General features: G+C 35.6%; 1 protein-coding gene across 6 annotated transcripts in view; it reads right to left on the minus strand.

Annotated features, from left to right (window-relative positions):
* The window catches only part of OSBPL1A (oxysterol binding protein like 1A), a 178,137-nt gene that overhangs the window by 73,054 nt on the left and 90,595 nt on the right, over positions 1-14,488 (minus strand). For all 6 annotated transcript variants that reach the window (XM_036229911.1, XM_036229912.1, XM_036229914.1 and 3 more), the window contains one exon: positions 994-1,156. In XM_036229911.1, the coding sequence (XP_036085804.1) occupies positions 994-1,156 (163 nt within the window). The remainder of the gene's footprint in view (positions 1-993; positions 1,157-14,488) is intronic.

Genomic DNA, 14,488 nt, shown 5'->3' on the forward strand with positions numbered 1-14,488 from the left:
AAGGTCTCCTGCTTCCATGGTCAAATTTTGTGAGACCCAGTAATTATATATGTTCACCTATTACATAAGTACTTAATTTCCTCCCATAAAAGAATTACTTGTTCTCAATCCCACTGATCTCCAACCTCTCCCCGCCTCCATGTTCCTTCCACTCCCCTGCCTACACTCACCTCACACATTTTAAAGTAAATTCCTAAAAGGTAAAAACTACTTAGCAATACCTCCTCTTGCAAGTCATTCTCAGCTCCCCACATCTCCCATTTTTTGAACACCTGGTACGGGTCACACTGTCCTACACAATATTTAAACATGCAAATTTAGTTAATCCTGACTCAACTTGTTGAAATGGGTACCATAATTATCCCCATTTTAAATATATGTAAACTGAGAACTAGAGAGTTCAGGGAACTTGTAGAAAGTCACACAGCTGGCAACTGACTGTCAGAGGCAGAATTCCAACGCAGAAAACCTACCTCTGGAGTCCATACTCATTGCTAGTTTGCTATTGTGCTTTGGCACGTACTTCTGGGGCAAAGTACTTCCTCTTCTCTGCTCCAGCTACAGGATGGTCTCACCTCTACTTTGCACTTAGCATATGGTACTGTTAACGGAGACTTCTCTGTATCGTTTACTCTAAAGATACAGAGTACTCTTTGAGGACAGAAACTGTCCATCTCTCTATCCTTAAACATGTAATAGAATCTAGAACTAGGAGGTATTTAATGGTCATTGAATACACAAATAACTTCATAGTTTTAATAGCACTCCATCCTCAGCAGAGCAGACACCATCAACTCAGCAATGACTTTCATTCCAAACTTTCAGGCTCCTGCCTTAATAACACAACATAAAAAGTAGCTAGTTTGGGGAGCTGTACTGACACATCTCTATCTGTTCATTCCAAGAAACTCAAGGTGACATCCACTCTAAGACAACATTTAGGTGGCAGACTTTAAATCACCAACAATACAGAGAGCAGGATTCTAGAATTACCTGACAGGGCATCATAGAATTCGTCCTCACTGAGGATGCTGAGAGGAGGTGAGCCTTTTACCAGAGACTGCTCTAATTCATGGTGTTCAGTGGCTAGAGTCTCCAGTGCTTCTGACAAAATCTTGTTTTTTTCTTGCTCCTGCTCCAATTTAAAATTCCTCACCTGAAAGAAAACAGATATACAAAAAAGACTTCAGAGTGACAGAAGACAGAGACTTACTCAGAAGAATGTGAAAATTATTTGCTTTCAATCCAGTTCAATTGCAATGTCAGAAATGAAAACAGTCGTGTTATATACACATGGATGAATGAGCAAAATTACTAAGCTAATTCTGTTCTTCCCATGGGGCCTTTTCTCACAACAGCTCTAACTAATGAAAATAGATTAAGAACTAGCAAACAAATTCAGCTCAAATGATCAAGATCCTAGTATAAGAGCACTAGCCAATTCAGAAATTATATAAAATCTTTTTAAGAGACTATCTATCTCAACATTAATCATGAAATTAGGAAGCCAGTTTTGAATAATTAAACCCATCAGTGAATTTTTGAACAAAATAAAGAATTAAAACATTTTAAATATTAAAATGTGTATCACATCACAGCATAAAACATAATCTTCCAGTTTACTTCCAACATAGCTGGCATATTAAACGAAGGGGAATAAGTTACTGGGACACTACATTTTAACCTTCATTCTTAAATTCCATATTCTGCTTCTGATTCCACAGTTTACCTTGAATTTAGTACTCTAAAAAAATAAAAGATAGTCTACAGCCATGTCACCCTACACAAGTCAAATCCCATCCAATCTCAGAAGCTAAGCAGGGTCGGGCCTGGTTAGTATTTGGATGGGAGACCACATAGGAAGACCAGGTACCGTAGGCATAAAAAAAATAAAAGTAAAATAAAATATAAATAAATAAATAAATAAATAAATAAAAGATAGATTATAGAAAAGGCGAAGCTTCCTTTAATTTTTCATCCCTTGAAGATGAAATTTATTCTTCCTATCTGACTCAAGAGCATTGAAAACTTTGCAGTTAACTAAAAACCTTCTAAACTTTAAGTAACCTAATCCTCATAGAAAATAGCAGGTACTGGATTTGGTGCAGACAATTCCACCTATTTCTGTACCAGAACTTTAGAAATCACAACTATTCCGTAACCTCCCTCCATATCTGGGTCCATGTGGCACTTCAGACAGGATGCAGAGAAGCTGAGACCTACTGTCACCCTGTGTGATCTCAGAAGTCTCGTGTTCCTGTTGGCTCACCTCTAAGATAAGACTAAAACTCCACTATCATCTAATAACCGAACAAGCAGTCTTCAACTCAATGGTCTTCAAATTTTTTTTTTTTAACTTTAGTAGCAGAATCTATTTTTCAGATAGAATCCCTACACATAGAGAGATGTTGTAGAAAGCAGAACTGTGCCGAGTGGCACTGGTGTGGATCGGGAGCCCCAACTCCCTCCCTGAGGTCCCTTCAAGACCCAAAGCCAGGGGCTGTTCTGACAGTTTGAAAGGCACTGGAAGGGGTGACCCTCCCAAACCTCATCCATATTAGAAGTTTGGTCTCTGGGCCTCGGGGGCTGCAGACATCTCCCACAACTGCTGTCCATTACTCAGTCTGTGAAATCACACCCTTTCACTTCCGGACTTTCCTTCACATTCTACTCTTGTTGGCCCCCAACGATGCAGCGATCTCCTTGGTTCTGACTCCAGAGCTTTTTGTGACCCTAAGAGCCACACGTTAGGTACAATACTCCAAGACTTCCAGATATAACCTAAAATACAGCTTTACTGAAATGCTAAATTCATAAGAGAAATAAGCTTAAACCTTATCTTGGGAATAGCTCCAGTCCTTAGGCGCCTTCGGTGTTTATCATTTTAGCGATGACATTGTTAATATTAGAGAAAAATAGCAATAAATGGTTAAGAAATAATGAGCAGACATGCAATACTTGAAAAAAAATTGAATACTGATATAATTACAATTTTTAAGAAACTACAAAATACTTGCTAATATCCCTATAATCTAAATTTAATCTCCATACCATCTCATACCTATTAGAACAGCTATAATCAACAGGACAAGTAATAACAAATGTTAGAGAGGATGTGGAGAAAAAGGAACCATCATACATTGCTGATGGGACTGCGAATTGGTACAGCCACTATGGAAAACAGTATGGAGGTTCCTGAAAAAACTAAGAATTGATCTACCATATGATCCAGCAATCCCTCTATTGGGTATTTACCCCAAAGACTGGAAAACCCTTATCCAAAAAGATATTTGCACACCGATGTTCATAACAGCATTATTCACAGTGGCCAGGACACGGAAGCAACCAAAGTGTCCTACAATAGAGGATTGGCTAAAAAAGCTGTGGTACATATATGCAATGGAATATTACTCAGCCATAAGAAGAGATGACATACTGCCACTTGCAACAACATGGACGGACCTTGAGATAATCATGCTAAGCAAAATAAGCCAGACAGAAAAAGTTGAAAATTATATGATATCATTTATATGTGGGATATGAACCTAAAAGCAACAAATGAGCAGGACAAACAGAGATTTTTGGACATGGAATATAGACTAGTGGTTACTAGTGGGATGGGAGGTAGACGGGGTAAAGGGAGTCAAATATAGGGTTTAAGGGGAGGGTGAAGTGGGTAAAGGGGATCAAATACATGGTAGATGAAAGAAAATGCACTTTGGGTGGTAAACGCACAATAGAATATACAGATGTCAAATGATAATGTACACCTGAAAATTATATAATTGTATTAACCAATGTTATCCCAATAAACCTAATAAAAATTTAATAAAGAAATAAATAAATTTCATCTCCAGAGCAGAAAATACCTTTCTATGGTTGGAGTCAACTTAAAAAAAAAAAAAAAAAAAAGCTGTTATTCCTCTATTTGATGGATCAGACAACTCATTTATCTATAAACAAGAGCTACAAATTTGAGCATCAATGTCCAAAATGATCTTTTCTTTGAAAAGAAAAGCTCTATATTTGCAGATTCCAAAACACCACCACAGGAAGATCCAAATTACCACAGCCCACCTGCTTCCTTGGCTTTATCTTTTTAGCTATGCAAATACTAAAATGCAAATGGGCTGTTGAGACTATATCTTGCAATATAACAATCAACTAAATTATCCCTTCCAGTTAACAAATACACAAGTTTTAATAACTAACTTCGTCTAGCAGATTTCAGAAAAGTGGCAAAGAAATGATCAAGGAAAAAGCATCACTTTCCCTCAACAGAATCTTTTTCAAAATCCAATTTATCTTTTATCCACCTAAAATAAGCATCCCTTCATCTCTGCCACCTTGGCATCTGTTCTCACTAGTTCTTTAGAGAAGGAGTGAAAGGAATGGGAAGCAGAGGGGGGAGAAGAGGCTCTACCCACGTTCTAGTTTAGACCTTGTTTTTATCTGTCACTTGAGGTGAGTGCACTTGTATTAGTTTTAAGCATAACAGGATCATCTGCACTAAAGATACCTTACTCCAAAACTACGTACAAAATGGCGATTCCTCTCTTCAGTACATGGATGTATCTGAGAAAGCAGATATATATACCACAGAAACAGCACTAATAAACAGCTTACTGCTTGGAGGAGCATCTAAAAACATTTAACTGCCATTAATACCTTTTAATCAATTAGAAAGATCACTGGAACAATGCAATTCCAAATCCTCCACAATCTCAGTATTTCAGAAATACCTAGGGGATACCTTGCATTTACAAATTAGTTTAGAATTCCTGATAAGGTTATGCAGAGTGCAAGTTCGCAAAATCTTCATGTTACTTTTAAACTGTTTCCAAATTCCTATTTGTTAGCTTAGAAATGTTGTAATAGAAATAGTACCTTTTATGTAACACCTCTTTGCACTTCTGGGCACAGTGCTTCATTTATATTATGTAACAATATATACATACTGATGATGGTTTTTTAAATCCTCCAACTATAATAATCGCCCTAGTTAAAGACTAAAGAACTTCCTTCACAAAATTAGTAAAGCCCAACGTATTAGAACATTTCTAGAATATGGTCGACATTTTATTTTTTTAAATTCACATATAAAATTTATACCCTCAACTCTGTGACTTTCCCACAACAAAAGCAAACATATGACCAAGTGAACATAAATGTCAAACTCTTCATCAGGAAAAATTTAAGAACTGGACCACCATACACTTAGTAAACATACACTGTTCCATGTCTGTAGCCTCTTAAGACTAATGCCGATTCAAGTTTTTCCAGTAGTCTATTTAAACCACTTCATCAGGAAAATCTCTCACCTTACCCCATTTCATGCTGGCAGGTGAAATTCACAATGAGTACTTCCAAAGTGTTCTTCCCATAGACAGTGAATGAATGCCAGCAAAAGAATCCAGAGTTATAAAAAGTCAAGTGCTAGCCAGCGTCTACACACTTTATCTACTCCCTCATTCTATCAAGTACTCTGTTATTTAACTACATTTCTAAGGGGTTATATCAGGCAGACATAATAAATCTGGCAAAGACATACCACTTACTGGGGAGTAAGGATGAGCATTCACAGAACACTGTATCCAATTATACAATTATAGGATAGGTGAAATCCTGCCTTGATGAGCAATCTGCTGAAGCTCTTTCAATCGGCCACACTCTGGTCAGTTCAACTGTGTTAGCCTAACACATTTCTTCTTTGTTATTGAGTGAATGGCTGTCATAACAAAGAATGTTAAGACTAAAATACTAGATCTTTCATTTTAAAATATCTAATTTTATCTCTCCAATAAGGAATAACACTGACACTTATTTCTGTGGTTACAGGGCCGACAATATAGTGACTCTGAAACTTTTTAAAGATATGTGCTTTAGATGACTCCCTGCTATTGCCAGCTATTTAAAAGTGGGGCTGGTCATTTACAGCTGGTAAGGGCTCTTCTGCTCACAGAAGACCACAGCAGTGTTCTGGCGGAGGAAGAGAATGGAGCTCTCATGTGAACGCACAGCCAGAATGGAATCACATACTCACCTCCGGGGTCCAGGAAAGCTAACACTTGATCTCATGTCTGACGCATGATCAGGTATGGAAATATATCCCCACAACCGTGTAAGAGACACTTGCTTTGTTTTATAGGTTTACAAAGAACCTGTGCACGCATTATATTTTAGGGTTTTCATTGACTCTAAGGCCCTTCCATGCCATCTCACCACTGCCTTTTTAAACATAATAAATTTCCTTATGTTCCTGAAGCTTTTTTTTTTTTTTCAGTCTTTGTTATTACTAAGATACTTATTCAAAAATAAATATGCCTCACAGACCAAAGCAGACTTGTCTGATAGGAGGAATGAAGATGAGAGAAAATGTGCAAGGAGGTCGTGGGTGGGAGGACTGCACGGGGCTTGCAGACTGCTGCAAGAGCTCTGGCTTTACCTCTGAGATGTGAAGCCACTGGTGGGTTCTGAGAAGAGTAACATGATTTGATTTTCAATTTAATACGATCTTTGTGGCCCATATGCTGAAGAAGAGACTGAGGAGAGGTCGAAAAGATCCCGCAAGGGGCTACTGCAGAAGTCCAGATAAGAGATGCATAATAGCAATGGAAGTGTTGAGAACTAGTCATATTCTGGATATATTCTGAAGGAAGGTCTAAATGATTTGCTGACAGAATGACGACAGGAGGTTAGAGAAAAGAGGAATCATGGATAACTCCACAGTTTTGGCCTAGGCAACTAAAGATAGACTAATCATTACCTAACATGAGGAAGGCCGCAGGAGGAACAGAGACAGACAGAAACTCAGTTTCATATATGGTAAGTGCGAGATGCTATCAGATATCCAAGTGTAAATGTCAAGTAGGCAATTAGATGTTAAATCAGACATTCGAGAGGTCCAAGAGATATAACTCTGGGAGTCATTTGCAAATAGCTTATACTTTAAGCCATAGGACTAGACAGAATCACTAAAGGAGAAAGTGAGGTAGAAATAGGAATAAATCCAAGAACTGAGATTTCCTTCGGATGAGAAAGAAATCAACAAAAGAAACTAAAAAAGGAGAGGACAGAGAAAGAGGGAAAACCAGGAGTGTGTAAGTAAGGACCCTGGAAGCCTAGAGGAAGTATTTCAAGAAGGAAAAAGTGATTAATTATGTCAAACCCTGATGACAGATCAAATAATATGAGAAGACAGACCTCTAGATTTGGTAATGTGGTGGTCAATGAGGAACCCAACAAGGGCAGTTTCAGCAGAGTCTTGAGAGGACATTGGCAAAGACCTGACAGAGCGGGTCCAGAAAATGAGAGAAGAAAACTTGGAGTGAACATAGCCCATTCTTAAGAAGTATGTTTAAAGGGAAGGAGAAAATGGGAGCAACTGCTGGAAGGGAATGTGGGGGTCCATAAGGCTTTGTTATGAAAGACAATCCAGCAAATTTCCACACTGAGGGTCAAGATTCAAGAGGGGGAAATTAATGATATAGGAGTGCGAGGAGAGAATTGTGGAAACGATGTTCTTAAATTTGCAAAAAGGATGGGATCTAATCCACAAGTATTCAGTTGGCCTTTGCCAAGGTAATAAAAAATACATACTTAGTTGCAGAAGAAAAGGCAGCATGTATGTGCCCAGATTCAGATAGACAGGTTGTGTGACAAAGTTTTCTTCTCATAATTTGTCTCAAGGCATGTAAGAGATAGAGAACAAAAATTATTTAAAGAAGTCATCAATCTATAGGTCCCAGCACGAGATGTAGGAAGAAGCCTCTTGTTTCTTAACATTTCATTATACACGATATAAAAAAAGTTCACCCTGAGATTAAAAATGAGGTCACTTCCATGGCCCTCCAAAGTCTCATTCACACTAATCTGGCTAACCCAAAATAGGGCAGCCAATCAAGGATTTTACCGTTGCTTATAGCAGATTGTGAGTGGCTCCTGGCGTCATTAAAAAAAAGCTCCTTCTTAATGGCACTGCCATCTTCTTCAATCTGGCTCAAGCCACGAGTAAAGGAAATCTTACTGAAAAATACCTCTTTACCTTTCTGCCCTTAGGCTCAACCTTAGGAAAGAAGATGACTTATATCTATCTGCTTGTTGACTTACTGAATCGCTCTAAGTAAAAGAACCTGAAGGGATCTTGTTAAACTTAAGTTTCTACTAATAATCTGTTATAGACTTCCAAATATATCTCCAGGCATTTAAACCAAGAAGGAATCTGGGGGATAACTGGCTACTCCTGTATTTAGGACAGAGCCCAATAAATAGGCACTTAAGAAATATTTGGTAACTAAAATGGGAGATTTTAAAAGCAAGGTGAAAATGATACTTGGAAGAATAAATATAAACCCAGAATAATTTATGCTTATTTTTGTCAGACTGATTTAAAAATAACCTGCCATAAAAATAAAATCGACTGGAGACTAGTTTTACATACAAATGATATAAAAATAAATTGCTTTTAATATCACTCAGCCATTAAAAAAAATGAAATCCTACCATCTGCAATGACACGGATGCACCTGAGGTTATTATGCTGAGTGAAATAAGTTAGAGAAAGAAAAATACCATATGATTTCACTTGTATGCGGTATCTAAGGAACAAAAAGAACAAACTAATCAAAAACGGACTCACAAATATAGTGGACAATTTCATGACAGATGAAGGGGAGGAGGTATGGGAGAAAAGGGCACGGGGAGCATGGCAGAGGGCATACAGTTAGCTTCAATATAATGGTTAAGTGGAGGGCTGGGGGAGGGAGGGAGCAATTGGGGGGATCATTTTATGAACATTATAGATGTCTAACCAATGTACTGTATACTTAATACCTACTTAAATAAATTTTAAAAAATTGTTTTTATATTCTTTAAGAAAAGCAGGAAAGAGAAATAAACATGTCTTTGAAACAAAAATACTGTTCACTTCCACAGCACACTACTAACAATAGATCCGATACATATTTACTCCACTGCCTTGTTCAGTGGGTCTGCCATTTAAAATAATTTGGTACAAGTAAGATCTCGCAATTTTCTTTCAATTGCGAAGCTGAATCACTTGACACCGATTATAACACTCCAATAAGGAATGTGTACAATAAATTAAAATTTCCATAACTATAATGCACATTTTACATTCCAGAAGCACCACTTACAGAATTATATTACTAAAAGCGCTACCTGTCTCAATGTGTAATTTCCAATGTATAATATCCTAAATAATAGTAAGATGTATCGAAAGTTTCAGAAGGTTTTTATGCATCATCATGTAAATTAAAGAGCAGAATATTAAACTGCCATGTAATGATATATATCAAATACATTGCAAACAACTTTCGATGTTATGTAACAAATCAATTTTGGCCATATAATAATGGTAAAATTCTAAATCAACTTATTTGTTAAGATTCTGAATTCTTAAAAGTCTATTTTTAAAATCACATCTTTTCAACTCTCCATTAAATATTTGTTCAAGGTTGTATTCCCTACTGCCTGGAATGGTGGCTGGAACATGCTCAAAGTATGAAAAGAATATTTTAAAATAAATATCAAGGTGTACAGGAACAGGAAAGGTAGATGTGGGATGGAAGCAAGGTAAAATAATTTTTTTTGGTAAGATCTCTTTAACCAATATTAGTACACATTTCAAAGTTTATCAAGAATGAAGTGTAGGACCCTGAGCAAAGATGTCTCTAAAAGTTTCATTATTCGTAACTTCAATATGAGTTGTATGTGTATAAAGTGAACACTATACTGTTTAAGTTACTAGCTAAAGGTTAGCAGAGAAATAAAAGCTGAAACCCAAAATCTTTTAACACCAAATCCCATAAGCTTTTCAACCCATGGTATTGTCATTGAACTATACAGCCTAATAACATTGAGATGAAAATACATGATCACGAGTCATAGAAGCAGAGGGTCTCACTTCTGGAAGGGAGATGCTTGCTGATTACTAGACTGGTGGACCAGGCAAATGCAGAAGGGAAAGCAGAATTATCTGGACCACAGCAAAGCATTTGTTAAAATCATCCCAAGGGCCCCTGTCAAGAATTATATCACTGTAAAATGGTAAAATGGTATATTAGGAACCTGGCTGAATTCATGCCCTCCAGGAGGAAAGTTTCTCATTCCAAGAATTAATAGATCTATCTTGTTCAAAACCTGGCTAAGAGCCAAGGTTCTCTATCACAAAGAATATATCTGAATCAACTATAGAGTTTGTTCAGTTTTTCTTTTTCTTTTTTTTTAATTAGAAGGCCCAGTTCTAACCCAGACCTACTGAAATCAGGACTTCCAAGAATGAAGTAGGCCTGTGTATTGTGACAGAGATTGCTAATTTCTCATACTATCTATTTTCCTTTCCCTCCTTAGTAAAAAACCCAATTTGTTAGTTGGCTACATTGTCTTTCAGCTAGAAAACTAGTTCTCATTCTCTCTGGCAACTGTGGCTATATGGCTAAGTTCTGCCCAAGAAGTATGGAGGTACTGTGAGGCATTTGCCAGGTCTATTTAAAGGGAAGGGCGCACTCCCAGTTTTGTCCCTCCCTCCTTCCTGCTGACTAGAATATTTGGAGCAGCCCCTAATACCTGAAACTGCTATACCAGGTCCACACTGCCCACCTTGTCTTCTTTAAGGTGGGAAAAAAAAATCTCTTAACTATTTGAGCTCATGTCATTTGGACTGGGGGATTCATATTTAATCGATGTTAATACTAATGTTTTTTCAAAGCACCACAGATTATTCTTATATGGTTCCTGGATAAGAATTACTGATTTGGAAGATTTTTAGTTTAGTTTAAAACTATTTACTGAACATCTACTACTATTTGAAGTAAGTTCTAGAGATAAAGTAGAATTGGTTACTCATTGGAGAGATTATAATCTAACAGGAGGAAAAACATTTTTTATTCCTACCTGACTCGTCTACTAAAAATCCAAACACAGCATTACTTCCTTATTTAAAGTTTTTTCCTTACTACCTTTGGTTAGTCTCAAAGTGCAATATACACCCATGAGATATGGGAATATTCGAAAGTCATTTACATTTATTTTTGTTAAAAATATTAAACAAAATATGACACATACAGATTTACAATGGTGCCCTCACATGGTCCACACATCACATGGTCAAAGGACAAGCGCAGGAAGCACAGTAACTTCGGGAAAGAATGGCAACTACCAGAGCCGGACAGACGCTTTCGGGGGACTGAGATGGACTGTGCAGTTGATGAGAGCTTGGTTACCAAGATTTACACACTATGTTATCCAGTTTTAGTTAACTCACAAAATACACCTACATCATAAAGACCACCGCAAAATAACTTCAGACTCGATAATACTAATGACACGAAGTCGACAAACAGGAAATGAATGGCAAAGGCTTCTACTGCTAGTACGAGTATTAATTCTTTGCTAGCTACCCTGGGAAAAACAGGTCATATATAATCAGATAACAACAAGCAGGTTCTCCAGAAGACCATATGAATTATGGACATATGTATATAATATAGACCACCCTGCATTTGTTATTATTATTCATTGAAATATAAACTAATGAGCATTTGAACCCATATGGCTCAACATTTAAAGTTGAAGCCTCCAGAGGGTGAAAATAAACCTCCCAAAATTTTTAGTGAATTTTTTAAAGTCACATGAAATCCAGTCCACAACTTTACCTTTAAATTTCTTCACTAAATGTAATAAAATACTTAGAAACTCCTTTAAGGTTATTTAACAGGGCAAAAAAAAGCTAAAAATCACTTAGAGAAATATTTTCAAACTACAAAAAAAGTTGGAAATAATAGTCAGAAAATAGTGTGGTAAAACCTAAAATATATTACACGGTCAAAAAATATAGCTGAAAAATGCACAGACAAAACTGCAAAAAATATTTTTTAAAAAAGAATGGTGTGGGATATTTATATCATATAGAAAATTACAGATGCTTTGAACATGTCTCAGCTAAATCATGTTTGAATAATGAACTATGAGAACTAGCTATTTTATAAAACTCTAAGGGGAAAATGTACCAAAGAAAATAAATTCTCAATAAGTGACTAATTTAAAATATTTTATGGAAAACTGTGTATATAGGTATAAATATAATGCACTGATACAGTATTTTGACCAAAAATTTTAAGAGACTCTAATAAGTTTGATATCAAAATGTGATTAGGAAAATTACAAGTCAATATTAATCAGCAATATAGAGTAAAAATTATAAACGAAATATTAGCAATGAATTATACATAAAAAGAAAATACATTGCAACTAAGTTGGGTGTTAATTCTAGGACTGAATCTGTCAATACAATCCTACATAATTAGATTAATAGATTTGTACATTTCTAATTAATGTAAAAACATAAAATCATTACAATATATACAAATATTGGTAAAAGTAAACCAAATGAAAAGTGAAGTTTTAAAAAAATTACAATTGTGTAGATCAATTTGGGGAGACTTGACATCTTAATAACATTTAGTCTTCTGACAGAAAGGAAAAATATCTCTGTTTATTTAGGTCTTTAGTTTCTCTCGGCAGTATACCAAAAGAGAATAAAAGCAAAAATCTTAATGGATCATAGACCCAAATAAATGTAAGGCTAAAATTAGAAAACTTCTGGAAGAAAACAGGAGGAAATCTTAGTAAGCATGGGTTTGGCAGAGATTTCTTTAAAAGTTCACAAACAGTAATAAGTATAAATGAAAAAAATGAAACTTGGACATCACCAAAATCAAACTTTTGATTTTCAAAGGGTAATGTTAAGGAAATGAAAGACAAACAAGAAATTGGGAGAAAGTATATGCAAACCATATATCCAGTGAAGGATCTGTATCTAGACTATATAAAGATCTCTTATAACTCAGCAACAGAATGACAAACAAGCTAATTTAAAAATGGGCAAAGGACTTGAACAGACATTTCTCCAAGCATATACAAATGGCCACCAAGAATATGAAAAGATGTACAACAGCTTTAGTCATTAGAGGAGGTAAATCATTACCACAGTGAGATACTACTTTGCACCCACTAGGATGGCTATAATTTGAAAAAAATAAATAAAGGAAAATAAGTGTTGGCAAGGATGTGGAGAAAATGGAACCCTTGTACACTGCTGGTGGGACTGTAAAATAATGTAGATGCCATGGAAAAGTTTGGTGGTTCCTCAAAAAGCTAACCGTATAACTAGAAAATTCACTCTTAGGTATATACCCAAGAACTGAAACATGTTGAAACAAATACTTATACAAAAGTTTTCAAAGCAACACTATTTACAACAGTCAAAAGGTAGAAACAACTCAAATGTCCATAAATGGATAAATAGACAGATATGTTATATACATAGAATGTAAAACTATTCCTCCATAAAAAGGAACAAAGTACTGACACATGCCACAACGAACATGAAGTTCAAAAACATTATACTAAGTGAAAAGAAGCCAGACACCAGAGCTCAATGGCTACAGGGTTCCCTTTCGGGGTGATGAAAATGTTTTGTAAGTAGCTAAAGGTAATGATTGCGCAGCACTGTGAATTACTAAATGCCACTGAATTGTACGCTCAAAACAGTTAATTTTATGTTATGTGAATTCTACCTCCATTTTTTTAAAATTAAAAACAAACTCAAAAAAAGCCTCATAACATATATTCTCCACATGACCCAGCCACTCTACTTCTATGTATTACCTAAGAGAAATGAAAGATTATATCCCACAAATATGCATAGCTTTATTTGTAATAGCCAAAAACTGGAAACAATTCAAATGACCATCAGCAGGTGAATACATAAATTGTGCTACACAGCCAAAAAATGGAATGCTATTCAGTAATAAAAAGGAATGAACTATTGAAACATGCAACATGGATGAATCTCAAAATAATTATGAATTAGAGAAGCCAATCCTCCTCCAGCCCCTCAAAAGTATAAATTTTATGATTCCATTTATATAAAATTCTATAAAATGCCTATTACTCTCTAGTGATAGAAAGCTGATCAATAGTTGCCTTTGGATAGAGATAAATAGAAAAGCAGGAGGTATTACAAAAGGCAGGAAGAAACTTTCAGAATTAACAGAAGTATTCCTTACCTTGATTGTGGTGATGGTTTCACTTATGTAAACATATATCAAAACTCAGTTTAAATATGTGCAGTTTATTTTATGTCAATTATATCTCAATAAAGCTGTAAAATGATAATATTTAGCAATACTAAGGGCATAGTAAAAAAACATCATATACTGACAATGGAGTTAAAGTGATAATATATTGTTTATGCAAACATTTTCAGTTTAAATATGTGCAGTTTATTTTATGTCAATTATATCTCAATAAAGCTGTAAAATGATAATATTTAGCAATACTAAGGGCATAGTAAAAAAACATCATATACTGACAATGGAGTTAAAGTGATAATATATTGTTTATGCAAACATTTTCAAAGAATATGTATGACAAAACACTGTCATTATCGCCAAAAATATAGGAT

This window comes from Rousettus aegyptiacus, unplaced genomic scaffold, assembly GCF_014176215.1.
Source record: "Rousettus aegyptiacus isolate mRouAeg1 unplaced genomic scaffold, mRouAeg1.p scaffold_m13_p_12, whole genome shotgun sequence".
Classification (NCBI taxonomy): Eukaryota; Metazoa; Chordata; class Mammalia; order Chiroptera; family Pteropodidae; genus Rousettus; species Rousettus aegyptiacus.